The 15,832-nt window shown below is 66.0% G+C and overlaps 2 protein-coding genes across 2 annotated transcripts in view; one reads left to right on the top strand and one right to left on the bottom strand.

Annotated features, from left to right (window-relative positions):
- SDK2 (sidekick cell adhesion molecule 2) overlaps positions 1–5,738 on the top strand; it is a gene marked incomplete at both ends in the record, with an annotated part of 51,051 nt that extends 45,313 nt beyond the window's left edge. The window contains 8 exons of the mRNA XM_082492320.1: positions 381–518; positions 615–776; positions 909–1,034; positions 1,876–2,040; positions 2,899–3,039; positions 3,694–3,832; positions 4,206–4,332; positions 5,385–5,738. Coding sequence (XP_082348446.1) covers positions 381–518; positions 615–776; positions 909–1,034; positions 1,876–2,040; positions 2,899–3,039; positions 3,694–3,832; positions 4,206–4,332; positions 5,385–5,738 — 1,352 coding nt within the window. The remainder of the gene's footprint in view (positions 1–380; positions 519–614; positions 777–908; positions 1,035–1,875; positions 2,041–2,898; positions 3,040–3,693; positions 3,833–4,205; positions 4,333–5,384) is intronic.
- Positions 1–15,832, bottom strand: part of RPL38 (ribosomal protein L38) — a 173,497-nt gene that overhangs the window by 109,326 nt on the left and 48,339 nt on the right. The gene's annotated exons all lie outside the window — the stretch shown is intronic.

The following is a 15,832-nucleotide window of genomic DNA, read 5'->3' as shown; positions in this document are numbered from 1 at the left end:
GCTGATGCCCCTTCATCCCAGCTGCACCCTGGCTCCTGCAGTCCTGAGCAGATATGAGCCCCGGGCTCACCCCAGAGGGTTTGAAGGTTGGGGGGGACATGGAGGTGAAGGTCTTGGTGTGAGACTTGAGAAGGATGAAGGTCTTGGGAGGAGAGAGGCGAGGAGGAGACTCATTCCCCCCGCTGTGTGCGGAGCAGAGCCCTGGCAGGGTCTTCGCTGCAGGAGGATGGGGGCACAGGGGGATGGCATCAGGGTGGTGTGAGGTGGTGATGACAAGTGCTCCAGCCCCGTTAGGGTGGAGGCAGGGAGTGGGGCTGGCTCGGTGCCGGGGGTGTCCCCCGGGAGCGCTGAGCTGGCCCTGGCCACTCCACTCCTCTCAGCCCCCAGCGCCCCCGGCTCCATCCGATTCAGTGAGCTGACCACCACGTCGGTGAACGTGTCCTGGGAGCCGCCGCCACTGCCCAACGGCATCCTTGAGGGCTACAGGCTGGTCTACGAGCCCTGCATGCCTGTGGACGGTGAGGGCATGGCCAGGGAGCTGGGGGGAGGCTGGGGCCATTGGGGGGAGCTGGGAGCGCTCTGGGGAGCACCCAGCTCAGCCTCCGTCCCTGCAGGCGTCAGTAAGATCGTGACGGTGGACGTGAAGGGGAACAGCCCGCTGTGGATGAAGGTGAAGGACCTGGCCGAGGGTGTCACGTACCGGTTCCGGATCCGGGCCAAAACCTTCGCCTACGGGCCAGACGTTGAGGCGAACATCACCACGGGGCCTGGGGAAGGTAGGGGGGGACGTGTGGGATGCCGTGCTGGGGCAAGGGAGGAGATGCCACGGGGACAGTTCCCCCAGTGCCACTGGGGCTGCAATGGCTGTGTGCCAGTTGGTACCCTCCAGCTCTGCTGTGGGTCCCCAGGTGCCCCCGGCCCCCCCGGCGAGCCCTTCATCTCCCGCTACGGCTCAGCTATCACCATCCACTGGTCGAGTGGGGACCCCGGCCAAGGGCCCATCACCAGATACGTCATCGAAGCCCGTCCTTCAGGTACTACAGCTCTTCTCTGCTTTCCATCCCCACCTTGTTACTGGCGGTGCCTTGGGTTACAGAGAAAGGGAAACTGAGGCAGGGAGCGCTGACCTCTCCCAGACCACCCAATGGGCTGGGTTGGGGATTAGGATGCGGGTGTCTGGAGTGTTGGCCATGTCCTGGTCCATGAGGACGGCGCTGCTGGGCAGGTCCTGACTGGGGCTGATGGAAAGGGGCTGACGAGCCGCAGAGCAGCACCCGTCCATGCTGCTGCTTTCGTGGGCATGGAGGTCCTGACGCTCCCCCAGCCAGGCAAGGGGGTTTGAGGGCTACCAAGTCTATCCCAAAATGGGAGAGCCCTCCTCCGGTGCAGGCAGGGACAGGCAGGGCCAGCAGCCGGGACTCCCCATCCCCGCGGCAGGGAGCCCGCAGGCACAGCCACGCTCTCTCCTGCAGCCCCGAGTTAATGATTTCTCCCTGCCGCAGAGACCACAGCTCAGACGCCCCAATCGATCGCTAACGGGGGTTGGTACCGCTCCCTGCGTGGTGGGGCAGCACCCGGGAGGGAAACCCCTCGCTCCTGTGAGCCCATGGGGCTGCTGGGGGTGCTGTGGGGCTGCGGTGGGAGCAGGTCCCCGGGGAGATACTTTAGCCTCGTCTGTGAGTGGGGCAGACCATTGATCAGCCGTGTACATTGTTAATGGCTTTTTAATGATGCTGCAGCAAGTGAGCTCGGTGCCTGCTGGGACCGGGAGGGCACGTGGCGGGGGGGCACACGCTCCTGGATGGAGATCAGCCTCTCGCCCTGGGGAGTCCTGCAGAGACTGTCCCCCCCTCCCAGGCACCTTCTCTCTTCCAGACGAGGGGCTCTGGGACATCCTCATCAAAGACATCCCCAAGGAGGTGACCTCCTACACCTTCAGCATGGACATCCTCAAGCAGGGCGTCAGCTACGACTTCCGCGTCATCGCCGTGAACGACTATGGCTACGGGACCCCCAGCACGCCTTCCCCCTCCGTGTCAGGTAGAGAGCGGGGGCAGCATGCGGGTGTCCCCGGGGGGATGCCCTCCCTCCTGTCGGGGGGAGAGCCCCAGTGGTGCGCTGTTCTCATGGCCATCTGTCGTGGTTTAACCCCAGCCGGCAACTAGGACCACACAGCCCTTCCCTCACTCCTCCCCCTGCCAGTGGGATCGGAAGAAGAGGGAGAGAAGGGAAAAACTTGTGGGTTGAGATAAAGACAGTTTAATAGAACAGTAACAGAAGAGAAAGTCACAATAATAATTATTATTATGGTAAAAGAATATACAAAATGAGTGATGCAATGGAATTGCTCGCCAGCCGGTGATCGGTTGCCCAACCCGTCCCAAGCAGCAATTGTGGATTCCTGCTCCCTGGCCAACCCCCGTTCGTATACTGAGCGTGATGTCTATGGTATGGAATAATCCTTTGGCCGCCTTGTCCGGTCTGTGCTCCTTCTCAGCTTCCCTGGGAAGATGAAAAAGTCCTTGACTTAATGTAAGCATTACTTAGCAACAACTAAAACAATATGCGTTATCAACATTTTTCTCCTACTAATTCCAAAACACAGCAGTTACTAGGGAGAAAATTAACTCTGTCCCGGCTGAAACCATGACACCATCGCTGAAACCCATCTCCCCAGCCCTGCCTGGCTCCTGCAGAGCCCCAAATCCTGCTGCCAGCAGCATCTGCCACTGCTCCCCTTGCAAAGCCCCATTGTCCCCTTTATCCCGCTCCCTCGCGTGGATCCAGGTCTCACACAAAGTTCCCCAAGGTGACCCCATGCCCTGCAGGGGGGTCTCCCATCTATACTGGTTTGCCCACCATGCCTGTCCCCCTCTGATCGTCCCTGCTGTGCCCCAGCCCAGAAAGCCAACCCCTTCTACGAGGAGTGGTGGTTCCTGGTGGTCATCGCCCTGGTGGGGCTCATCTTCATCCTCCTGCTCGTCTTCGTCCTCATCATCCGCGGGCAGAGCAAGAAGTATGCCAAGAAGTCAGACTCAGGTGAGTGCCGGGGGTGTGGTGGGTGATGATGGGACCCTGCGGGGTGCCAGCCGGGGGGTGCAGAGCCCTGACCCCGTAGGAGCCTCTCTGGGGCTTCCCTGCCTGCCTTTGGGGTCTGAGCGGGGCGGTGGGAGCCTGCCTCGGGGCACGGCTCCTCCAGAGACCCGGTGACATCCGATAAACATGCTGTGGGCTTCCCGGAGAGCGCTGGGAGCTAAAGATTAAATAAGCGACTTGTCCCACTGTCGGCTGCGGAGGCAGGGCAGCCCGGGGGCTCGGCAGAGGTCATTGGGATTAGTCAAACACAGCTCTGTTTTCTTAGCTGTATCAAGGGCTCAAATTGTGGGGAAAATCCAGACCTCCTCGTTAAGCAAACAGAGCCGCCCAGCCGAGAGCCAGAGGCGATGGGGCGGGTCAGGGTGCGAGCCGAGGCGGGCAAGCTCGGCACGGCCGGCGGCGTTGGGCACGGGGCTGATGCACGGCCGCTGCCCCGAGACTGGCACCTCGCGGGCGTCCCCGGGCTTTGGTCTCTCCAAAGCCAGAGCTGGTCCCCGGGCCATTCCCCAGCTCCTGTGCGGGGTCTGCCCCTCCCCCCCCCCCCCCCCGCGTGTACGCTGTGCTGCCCGGGGAGGGTCTGAGCATCCCACCCTGCAGGGAATGGCTCCAAGGCGACCGCCCTGAGCCACGGCGAGATGGTGAGCCTGGACGAGGGCAGCTTCCCTGCCCTGGAGCTCAACAACCGCCGCCTCTCCGTCAAGAACTCCTTCTGCCGGAAAAATGGCATCTACACCCGGTAGGGACCCCCACCCCGCTACAGCCCCCTCCCCGGGCAGGGGGGAGTGTTTTAAGCCATCATGCCCGTCCCTCCATCATGCACTCGCTGTGGGATGGGTGTGGGGCTGGGGGAGGGCTGGCACCCCGAGGGGATGACCCTGTTCTGCCCAACGTCCCCCCCGCCACGAGCTGCAGCCTCTGCACCAGCCCTGCTGTGTCAGGATGCTGAACAGCCTGAAAAGCTGGGAATCCCTGAGAGCCCACGGACCACGAGCGGGGTCCTTGTGGGGGGGCTCGGCACGGCTTCGGGGTGGTCCCTGAGCCCGCCCCAGGGGGTGGCTGGGCTCAGCCCCGATGGGGGGACCCACACTGAGCATCTGCCTCTCCCCGAGGTCCCCGCCGCGGCCCAGCCCCGGCAGCCTCCACTACTCGGATGAAGATGTGACCAAGTACAACGACCTGATCCCCGCCGAGAGCAGCAGCCTGACGGAGAAACCCTCCGAGGTCTCCGACTCTCAGGTGACCACCCAAGGACGGTGACCTGGGGCAGGGGGGGACAGCGTGGATGGTGCTGGGAGCCCTCCCTGGCCATCGGCCCCGCTCTCTGCCCACCAAGATGCAGGTCCTGGTGCACGTTTGGGAAAAGCAATGCCGGTCCCGCTCCCCTGCCCCATCCCGCTTTTAGGCAGCGCCGCCCCCCGTGGCGTTGCGGCACAGCCCCAGCGCAAAGCTGGCACAGCCCCTGGCCCCTGTGCTGGGGATGCGGCACCGCGGGGGGGTCCCCGAGGGCTGCTGGGGACAGGAGGGCAGCGGGGTTGGGGACTGTCCTGCTGCCAGGTCGCTGGTGGCAACGGCCGCGGCTCTGCCAACCCCGCAAAATGGCACTTTTGTCTCCTCCCGGAGAAACGGGCAGCTGCGGCCGGGCAGGAGTGTGACCGCGGGCAGCTCCCCGGGGAGGCCACGGGAGCGTTGCCCCCGGGATGGATGGTGGGCGGCAGCTGAAAAGATGCGGCTGAAGCCCAGGGGAAGGTCCTGGGGGTCCCCACAGCTGTCCCCAGGCGGGAGAGGGACCGGGACCCCCCCTCGCTGCCTGCACCGGCTGCTTCTTTTGCCTTCGCGTGGCGGATGCCGGCTCCGCTCCCTCTTGCCTGAGCGGGGCTCGAGTGGCTTTTGAGGAGCTGTGAAGAGCGGCGGGAGCTGGAGCTGGCGCGGAGCAGCTTCCCCACCGCCTCAAAGGGCCCTTTGTGCGCCGGCGAGGGGAAGCTGAATCCAATTACCGCCAGCGGAGAGGCAGGGCCGCCAGCACCCGCCTCCCAAAAACACCCTCCCCACCAGCCTGGGGGCATCACAGCCTCAGGGACCCCCCCACAAGGGGCCCCAGGACCCTGCAAGCCTTTTATACGAGGTTTTATTTTGCTTTAAGAAAAGGCAAAACCACCGCAGCGGTGCTGCAGCCATCCCAGCCCCTAAAGTCTTTTGGGATGTGCTCGCCAAAATAGCACCGATTTTTGGAGCTGGGGGGCGATGCCCCCCCACCCCATGCTCACCCCCCCCTCTATCCTGTTCTTTAGGGCAGCGACAGCGAGTACGAGGTGGACCCCGGCCACCAGAAAGCCCACTCCTTCGTCAACCACTACATCAGCGACCCCACTTACTACAACTCGTGGCGGCGGCAGCAGAAGGGCATCTCGCGGGCACAGGCGTACAGCTACACCGAGAGCGACTCGGGGGAGCCCGACCACGTACCCCTCTCCAACAGCACCTCCACGCAGCAGGGCAGCCTCTTCCGCCCCAAAGCCAGCAGGACTCCCACCCCCCAGACCCCCGGCAACCCCCCCAGCCAGCCCGGTACCCTCTACCGCCCGCCCAGCAGCCTGGCCCCCGGCTCCAGAGCCCCCATCGCCGGATTTTCTTCTTTCGTTTGATATTTAAACAGAAGCAAAAACAAACAGGAGGAAAAAAAAATATTAAAAAGAAAAAAAAAAAAGAAAAAAAAAAAAGAAAGAAAAGAAAAGCCCCAAGAAATTAAGAAAATAGCAAAAAGCAGTGAAGGGGAGAAGAAGAGGAGGAAGCGGAGAGGCCGAAGGGCCACGGGGCTCCGAGGATGGCAGCGGGGCTGTGGTGGGCAGCAGCCCCAAGCTCGGCGCCACGGTGGGTGTTTCGGTTTCTCGGCAGCGCCGGAGCAGAACGCCGAGCGCCTTCCCTGGGGCTGGGGAGCAAAACCCAGCTCCTCTTTTCGGCCAAAGCTTCCTGTGTTCCAGACTCCTCGGCCGAGGTGGGGCGGGAAGGCTCAGGGTGCCGGAGGGATGGCACCGGACTTCGCCCTTGGCATCTGCCGTGGCTCCCGGCCTTGCCGGGGTCCCGTGGGTGCTGCCGGGCTGGGAACAGGGGCTCTCGCCGTGCCAAACCCTCCGCCAGCCTCTGCGCGTGGCTCCCCCAGGACATGGGGACAAGTGGTGACACAGAGACCCCCGATTGCAGAGGGGAAGAGGAGCTCTGCTGATGTTAAAACCTCTGGACATGAAACCCCTACCCCGGATCCCCCAGGTTTTGGGAGAAGGGGGCAGCCACTGCGCCAGAACACAGGGGGCAATTAATTCCTCCCCTCGTTTGTGCCTGGCCCAGCGCAGCCCCCGCAAGGAGAACCCAGGACTTAAACCCCAGCAGAGCCCCACCAGAGTGCAAATGGTGCTGATGTCCCCCCTGATTTTGCACCCCGGGGCTGCGCAGGGGCTCAGACGGGGCGATGTGGTGACCGTAGCCACCCCTCTGCGTTGCTGGTGGTTTGGGGTTTTTTTAATGGGGTTTTGTGCAGAGGCCTGGGAGCATAAGGGGCACGTGGGGTGGCGATGCCCGGGGAGGGGGGGGGGCTCCAGGGATGTTTCGGTGGTCTCTGCATTGCAAAACCCCCGCAGTGCCTACCAGTGAGCCAGGAACCAGCCCGGCGGGGCCGCGGCACCGGGGCTGAGCCGAGGGAGATGCCAATAAACAGCCTGAGGATCAGCCCGTCTCACCTCTCTGTCGCCCTGCTGCCGCAGCAAAGGGGCTGGCGGGATGCGTCCATCTGTCCTGGGCTTGTGTCAGCCCTACGGCACCGGGGAAGGAACCGGGCAGAGGGTGCCGGAGGCTGCAGTGCTCAGAACCGTGCGGGGAGCTGTGATGGCCGTATCCCTGCGTGTTTCCATCCCGGAGCAGTGGGGTCTGTGGTCGGAGGGAAAGGGGACCCAGTGGTGGGACAGGGGAGGAGGGAGGTGACCCCGCTGCACCGGGCGCTTTTGGCATCGCCGGCACTGGGGATTTCTCCTGGGGCGGTTTGCAGCCGCCCGCGCTGCCTGCTCTGCCCTTCAGGCCTGGCAGGAAAATCCGGGTGACGCACTTGGGTTCCATTGCCCATCACCCCTCTGGTGGCAAACAGTGTGGGTCTGGAGCTGAGGACTGGGGAGGGCTCATCCTGCCCACAGCGCCGGCAAAGCACCGGCACCCGCTGCCTTGCCTGGGGGCTCCCAGGACGGGGGGCTGTGGGGTCTGCACAGCCCCTTTGCCGCAGGACCCTGCTGCCGGTGGGACAGGGGCTCGGAGCCCCTTGCAGGCACATGCCCGGACCCTCACCCCGGCGTGGGCAAGGGTGTGGGGCTGCCAGAGGGAGCGTTTTGCAGGCGCTATGTTTGGGGACTGGTTTGAGCTGGGGGTGCGAGACCCAGTGCCATAACCTCCCACTTTCACCCATCCCCTGGGCTGGGGAGAAACTGGGGAAGCTGTGGTGGCATCACTCCCGAGCCGCAGCCACCAGCAGAAGCGCCGTCCCCACGTTGGCGTGTCACCGTGGCCCCAGAGCCGGCGGGGAGCGGAGGGCATTTCTGGCAGGTGACTCATCTGACCTCATTTGAGCTGGTGCCGAAGGCAGCGCAGCACCCAGGGGTGCTCATCCCCTCCCTGGGCAGCAAAGGAGCCCCAGCACCCCGCTCGGGTGGAGGTGTTGGCACAGGGGGGACAGAATGGGGGGGGCGGTGGTGGTCTGCCTTTGGCTGGACAAATCCTGCCCCTTGTTTTCAGCCCAGCTCCAGCCCCAGGCATCCCGGCTTGTGCAAGAGAGACCTTCCTCCCACCGGGGCTGGGACACGGAGCTCCCGGAGACATGGGGCAGAGCAGGTCTGGGGAGTCGAGCAACGCGGGCGAGCTCCCCGTGCGAGGGATGCTGCCTGTGCGAGGGACGCTCCCCGTGCGAGGGACACTGCTTGTGTGAGGGATGCTCCCCTCCCACGCCGGGCATGTGCCAGCCCCTCTGAGCAGCAGCAACCCAGCGAGCACCGACACGGTCCCTGGACACGTCCCCCATTGCCGGGACAGCGGGATGCGGGTCCCGGGAGGTGCCTGCGTGGGATCTGCCTGTGCTCTGCGGCACGGCGGCGTGCCACAGCCCCGGCAGCCGGGGCAGAGCAGATCCCGGGCCCCGCTTGCCCACTCTGGCCCCGGCTCATCCCTGGCCACGGGGAGGAGAAGCCGGAGGGTGCCACAACATCCACAGCAGGTTTGGAGCTGGCGCCGCGCCGGGAGGTGAAGCCACCAGTGTGGCTGTGGCCAGAGCGCCCGGGGCCCTGCGGCAGCGACGGCGGCAAAGCCGGGATGAGCCCTTTCTGCTTGTGGTTTCCCACGGCTAAGGGGTGCAGCACCCGAGGAAGCGGCGGATCCCACATCCCACCGCAGCGGTGGGTTCACCCTCTGCTGCCCAGGGAACCTCCTCGGGGACGTGCAGGGCACAAAGCCCGGTGTGGGCACCGCAGAGATGGGCTGAGTGCCAGTGGCATTGGCGGGAGCTCTCACTCTCCTGTGCTGCCTCAGTTTCCCCACGGCACAGATGCAATTGCACCGGCCGGGCTCGCAGGGGAAGGTGCTGTGCTCCCTGCCGAGCACAGCCGCCTCTCTCCCATCTCGGCTTTCACCACGCTGCTGCCACAACCGGCTCTTTCCAAAAATCACTCCTGCCACTCCGGCACCTCCGGGCAGGTCTGGCCTGCCAGTGCCCAGCCCCACTGCTGCCTGTGCTGTCGGCACTCCAGACTGCTCCGTGCGGCAGACGGGCATGGCGAGCTGTCGGCAGCAATCAGCCCCCGGGGACCGAATTGGCCTTGACGTATCTCTCGACTCCTGCTCGGCGGTGGCCTGCGGTTCTCCCAAGGGCAGAGCACCGCTCACTGATTGGGGTTGGCAAGTTGAAGAGGGGCAGAGGGGAGAAGCTGCACCCCCAGACCTCGGCGTGCTGATGGGATGGCACTGCAGCGGTACCCACTCGCTGCCCCGGATGCACTGGGGAGATGTTTGTGTGCCAGTAACGGGGGTTGTGACCTGTAAACCTGGGCTGAATTCTGTGATTTATGTTTGTTTATTTTGCCGAAGCGGCGTTGGTGTTGGTGACATCAGACGGTAACAGTTTATTCTCCAGGTTGAGGTTACATCAAGCAAGGAGTAATCAGAGCACAGGGAAAGGCTCGGTGTGCAGTGGAGGAGAAGCAGCCCTGCAGCCACGGCTCTCCCTTTCCTCCAGATTTCCCTGATTCCCCGCCAGCTCCCGGGGCAGAGCTGAGTGTCGCGGGGACAGGGACAGCCCCTCTTGCCACGCCGGGGGCTAGACGGGACTCGGCGCATCCTCAGAGCCCCGCGTGCCCCAGGCCCTGCCGCCGCCTGCACCGTGCCAGGCTGCGAAGCTCGCGGCACGGGCAGAGCCGCCGGTGGCGGGGACGGCAGCAGAGCCCTCCCAGGGCGGCGGGGAGAGGAGAGCGGCGGAGAGGACGGACCCAGGTCTGTGCACCCTGTCCCGCAGGCGTGGGTGCCCGGCACACGCCGTGGCATCCTGGCCGAAGGGGTCCCCGCGCCGAAGCTGTGCCAGGGCAGGGGGTTTCCATGGGTGCTGCCGCCGCAGTGGGTCCCTGCGGCAGCCACGCTCCAGGTGGGATCCCCCGGGGGAAGCCAAGGCGGCTGCACCGTGGCCGGGCGATGGGTTCCCGGGCAGGCGGTGGGTTGCGCGAGCCTGTTCCTCGGCACTGCCGGCCAGGGGAGCGTGTGGGTGGGAAAGGCAGGAGGCTGCATGGAGAGCCTGCCCGCGGCAGGCTCCGACCTGCACGCCGCTTGCCCTGCACTCACCTATGCACCCGTGGGTGCCCAGGTGCCAGCAGGGAGCAGGCGGCGCGGTCCTGCCGGGGTGTGCCGGTTAGCTGGATAACAGCTCACCCTTGGGCGAACGGCATGGGGAAGGGGTGAAACCCCACGGCTGTGGGGGTTAGTGGGGCTGCGGGGGATGTTTCTGGCAGATCCATCTCTGGCCCCTGGGGCTGGAGGGGTCTGGGGGGGCTGTGGGGGCAATGCCCCATTCCTGGCACCCTGGGGTGTCCGGATGGCGGTCCCCATGCCCTGCCGTAGCACTGGGGCTCGGGGAAAGCACCCTCCTGGCTCGGCAGCATCTCCTGCGCGGCCGAGGCAGCATCAGCAGACAAAGCTGGCAGGCACTGGCGGCAGGAGGAGGGGATGGGGCTGCCGGGAAACTCGGGCGCTTCTCCCTGCCTTGCTTTTCAATGTGCTTTTCAATCCTTTTCTTTTTTTTTTTCTTCTCTGCTTTCAAAAGCTGCTGAGAAGCAGTAAAAAAGAATGGGCAGCGGGGTTCAGGAGGGGTGGGAGCGATGCAGCCGCCCGCTCCCGAACCTCTCAGCGCCCCGACCTTGCCGCCATCTCCCCAGGGCCGGATCCAGCCCCGCGGCTCTGCCTGGCCCGAGCTGCAGCGGAGGAGAGGGGAAGGGGCCTGTCTCTCCCAGGCAGTTTTTCAAGTTGAGTGGGTGCCTGCTCTTCCCAGCCGGAGTCAGGCCATCCCGCGGGGGCCTTTCCCAGCGGCTCCCACCGGTCGGCTGATGATAATCCCTCCTGACTGCGCTGTCTCAGCCAGCGCCGTGCTCCCATGACAGCGTCAGGTGAGGTGAGCAGTGCTGCGCTGGTGCCGTGCCAGCCTTCAATTAACACGCGCTGGCCCCACGCAAGTGGGTAGAGCTGGCGGCTGGGGCTCTGGCAAAGCCTCCTCTTCCTCCTCACCCACTGACAAACCACAGCTGCATCCAGCGGCGCCTCCCAGGGGACCTCTGCTCAACTGTGGGCACTGGCCGCTGCCTCCTGCCTCAGTTTCCCCATATGGAAAGCAAGGAAAATAAAATTTGCCAAACAAACCGGCTATGAAAACAGCACTGGTGTGAGCTGAGGAAGCAGCACAGCCTGGGAAGGAGACTGCAGGCACCGGTGGAAGTGGGGTGGTGCTGGACAACCCCGGGCTACGGGCAGAAGCCGTGCCCCGGGTGGTTTGGCCCCAGTGCTCAGTCCAGCGGAGCCTCTCCACTGTGCCAACCCCAGCGTCTCTGCAGTGCCATGCTTGTCTTCGCTGCTCGCAGGAGCCATGGCTCCGTGGTTATGCCACGAGCGGCCTCCTGCCCTTCCCACAGCGGAGTGAGTCTGCTCCAGACGAGCCATCAAAGCGCCTGGTGCTGCCCAGCCCTGGTGCTGCCACAGCCACGGCCCCCGGGTCGGTGCTGCCGAGCCCGGGGAATGGAGCTCCTCGCACCGGTGACATGAGAAATCTTCGATCCCCCTCGGCGTTGTGCCCCAGCACCCCAGCGTTGCATGGCTGGGGCATCCCAGCACCCCACTCGCCACCCCCGTAGGGCCCAGCCTGGCTCCCTCGCAGAGGTACCAGACGCTCCGGAATATGCAAGAAACGCTGCATTAGGCAGATTCGGGATAATCTCGTCTCTCCCGCCCCTTTTCTCCCACAAAGGTCTCGCCTTAATCCCCAAGCGCGGCGGTGCAGCCCTGCACTCTCCCTTTCAGCTCATCGCCAGCACCGGGGGGCCGGGGTGGCCGCGGTGCCCCCACGCCGGCCACAGACCACCCAATCCACCCACAGCCTGGAGGGGCCCTGCGACCCGCCGAGGGGGGTGGAGCAGCGGGGACAGGGAGCTGCCCCCTGGCTGGGGACAGGGAGCTGGGGGGCGGCGGAGGGCGAGTGTGGGTGCTGCAGCCTCGTGGGTGTCACGGTCACGAGTGGAACGGGGGCATCGGGGCTGCCCCGGGGCTGAACGCGCCTCCTCCGGGTGGCTCAGTTCGGCTCTTAAATCCCCTTAATTAATTAGAATCTGTCGCCCCCCCACCTTGCCAGCCCCCCCGCCAGTCTGCCGGGGGTGCAGCCAGCCCCTCGCTCTGCCCCCGGGAACCCCACTCGGGACACCCCCACCCCCAAGGGAAGGGATCTGGGACACCCCCCACACCCCCACGGGGGGGCCGGGGTCCCCCACTCGGGGACACCCCCCCCACTCCACGGGCGGGGCCGCGCCCGGGACTAAGGGGTCACCGCCCCCTCCACCCCCCCGCCCCACTCGGGTTTGAATGGAGGGTGTGGGACTGCCCCGTGACGTGGCGCCGCGCCATTGGCCCGGGCGGGGCGATGACATCATGCCCGCCGCGGCGGTAGTGGGGGGTGCGGCGCGGCTCCGGCTCGGCCATGGACCGGCGGCGCGGCCCGGGCGCGCAGGTACGGAGGGGGGCGGCGGCGGGAGAATGGGGGGGTCCCGGGCACACTGGGGCCCGGTTCACCGGCACGGCTCGGCTTGGCGCGGGGGGAGGCAGCCGCGCCCCGGCTGGGCTATTGTGCGGGCGGGCGGGGTCCCCGGGGGTGCCCCGAACCCCTCTCCGGTAGCGAGGGGGTGGGTGGTGACCCCCCCTCCCTAACACCCACTTACACACACACACACACACACCCCACCCCACACACCCCGGGCGTGGGGCCGGTGCGCGGCGTGGGGTGGGCGAAGGGGTTAACAGGATGCCGGAGCGGCGTTTGCCCAACGTGTGGGGGGGTCACCGGTCCGCTTCGCCCCCCATCCCACCGCTGGCCACCGTTGGCCCGCGTCTCCCGAACCCCACGAAGGGGTTGGCCGTGCCCGGAGCCGGCGGTGGCCGCGGCCGGGGCGGTGGCTACCCGCGGCCCTTCTCGGAAAGGCCGATCCTCCGGCGAGCTGGAGCGGGTCCAGCGGCACCCCGGGGCCGGCCGGGGCTGGGCGCAGGCGGGGGCTGAGTCAGAGCCGCCCGAAATCCCCCTCCGGCCCTTCCTCCGGCAGCCCGGGACAGCGCTGGGGGCTTCCCAGCCTGCCCTCCCGCACCGCTCGCCAGCCCCGGGGAACCCACGCCGGCTGCCGGGGGGTGCCCCGGCGAGCGGGGGACCTGCCTGGCTCTGCAACCCCCGCACACGGGCTCCCAAACCCGCTCCGGTGCCCGCGGAACCGGGGGCTGGTGGGCAGCGACTGCTGGTGAGGAGCCGGACGCAGCCCGCGCCGCCCTGGTTTGACCCCGCTGGTAGCAGCGTTAAGTATAGATATTTCCGAGTGCCAAATCTATAGATCTGTTCGAAAGGGAGTTGGATCGTTAGTGGTTTGGGGGAGAAACTGAGGCACGGAGCGAGGCAGCGGGTCTGCACCCCAGGACGGGGCTTTCTCCCAAGCTGGGTCCTCAGTAAACAACTCTGTTTTGGACGCAGCTCCCTCGGAGACCATGGAGTGAATCCAGCTGAGGTTGAGCACCCGGGAGGTTCAGTGGGTTTGGGTGCTGGGTGGGGGGGGAAGAGCGAGGCTGACGTGAATCCCCATCACCAGGGTCAGTCATCCGACTCTGTGCCGTGAGCTGCCGCGGCGGTGGGGCTCCCTCCCCAGCCCCAACGGGCAGCCCCACGCCGCTGCCCCCAGGCAGCCCCACTGCTGGCAGCGTAGTGCTGACCGCGGCGGTCTCTCCCTTTGTTCCCTGGGTTTTGTCGTGAGCGCAAACAGCTGCCGCGGTCGCTGTGTATGTCGTCGTTCCCCCCCCCCCCCCCCAAAGCCGGCCGGCTGCGGGGTGCCGGGCCCTGCCAGCAGGTAGGGTGCCATGGCCGAGCCGTGGGAAGCCTGCCTGTTTACTTCCCATCCACCCCAGCGAAACCGCAGGAATTTGGAGCCCGGCGGAGGTCGGGAGGTCTGTTTAGCCCCGGTATCCTGTCGGACCCCGGCCAGTCCCTGTTGTTGTGAGATGATGAAGCTGGGGCCAGCGAGGAGATAACCTTTCCCCCCCCTGGAAACGTCCCCTCCTCGCCCTGGAGAGCCGCAGGCTGGTTCGCGGCCCCGTAGCAGGAGGATTTATGGTCCTGTGCGTGTTCTGGCGTGTCCTGCCAATAGTTCCTTGCTGAACTCTGGCTAGCTCCCGGTCGTCGGCAGTCCCTCGGGGAGCACTGCTCTGCTTTTGGCACCGGGGTGGTGAATTTCCCGGCTTGGCTCTGGTCGGTGTGCCGATAGCCCTGGTGAGAGCCGAGCTTCGCCTCCCACCCCGGCGAGCCGTCTCGTTGGCCCCGGCTCTGACGCTCGCCGCCGGCTGCCTTTCCGCTTCCAGAGGCGGTGCCGGGGCTGCTCCACGCATCCCACGGATGAACTACAGCAGCGTCCCGGTGCCAAGGACAGGACCAGACCTGTCACCTTCGCCGGGGAGGAGGCGGTCACCGGGGCGCCTGGGCTGCCCACGCTAACAGGACTGTCTGCCCCCAGGGTTTGGGAAGACTTGTTGGGGAACCCGATGCGAGGGTGTGACAGTGGGCTGGTCCCCTCCTGGGGCTGGCGGTGGCAGGGTGTGATCCATGTCCTGTCTCCAGCGGCTGTCTGCCAGGTAGTGACATCAAAGGGCCGCCTGAGCCGGATCCCCGAGGGGCAGCGCAGCAAAAAAGTGGGGCTGAGCAGCCGACGGGTCCTCCCTGCCCGGCGTGGGGGTTCTCCCTGGCCCCGGGCGGCCGCAGGGAGGACCCACCGGCTGCTCAGCCCCACTTTCTGGCAGGGGGGGACCAACCGGTCCAGCACAGCCCCTGCCCCAGCACCCGGCAGGGTGGGGAGAGCATCCTCTGATCTTTGGGTGCTGCCTGGGGTGCTCTGGGTGGCAAAGCCGGGGAGGCTCGTTTGGAGCCAGCCGGGCCGGCCGGGGATGCTTTTCCCCCACCCCATCCATGGGTTTGGCTTTCTCAGCGTGCCGGGGGTGGGATGTGTGGGAGCGGGACTGGACTCGGCGTTTCCCCCATGCACCGGCCACTTTCTTTACGCCACCGGTGCCCTCTGGACCCAGTGGGTGACTGGTGCTGAGTGGGATGAGATGGGGAGGATGGGGGGGGGGGGGTCTTGTGGGAAGCCCCACAGCATCAGGGCACATGGTCCCTGCTGCCTGCTCTGCGCGCAGTGGGGCTGTCCCCCCGCTCCACGCTGGCTGTGGGACCCCGCTGTCCTGCAAACAGCCGCTCGTTTGCAGGGGAAATCATGTCCCCGAAGACCTGAGGCTCTCGCTCCTCGGTGCTCCTGGTCCCAAAAGGCTGAGGGGGCGGGTGGGATGCAGCGCACGGTCTGTCGGTTCACTTTATCCCTCTTGTCCTCGACCCCTGCTTGCAGGTCCCGTCTCCTCCCCTTTCCCCGAAGCCCTGCTGGGAACTTGGCCGTGTTCTGGGCTCGCTGCCCCAGGACGGGCAGCGCTGCCTGCCAGCCCGCCGGCAAAATCTCTCCGGTTACAGAGTGGCTTTCCCTGGTAGGTAGCTGGAGAGGCGGCGGCGGTGAAGCCGCCCTGGCCTGGTTTCCTTTGTGAAAGTGCCGGCAGTGGGAATGTCACAGGATCTGCTCTCCTCTCCCCAGGCGAGAGGAGGAGAAAAGGGCTCTGTGTCCCGCTCCCCCCCGGGCAGGACGGGGCCGGCAGCTGGGCTGTGTGGGGGGCAGCGCTGTCCCACCGCGCTGCCGTCACCTCTCGGACTGAGCTGGGAGCGAAGTGTTGCGGGACGGGGAGATTTTTGGCCGCCGTGAGAAAGCATCGTGGGCAGGAGCGTCGAGGGAGGGACGCGGTGGCTTGTTTAGAGGCCGTGACGGTGATGGAGAGCTGCTGGCCTGGGTGGCTGCCGCGGCCTGCCGGTAACGCTCCAACCTCCCGGTGGCCCCTTTGCCGCGGC

The sequence above is a fragment of the Vanellus vanellus genome (genome assembly GCF_965231255.1).
Source record: "Vanellus vanellus genome assembly, chromosome: 17".
NCBI classification, from domain to species: domain Eukaryota; kingdom Metazoa; phylum Chordata; class Aves; order Charadriiformes; family Charadriidae; genus Vanellus; species Vanellus vanellus.
The sequence above is the reverse complement of the archived record's forward strand: the minus strand, read 5'-3'. Positions and strand labels throughout refer to the sequence as shown.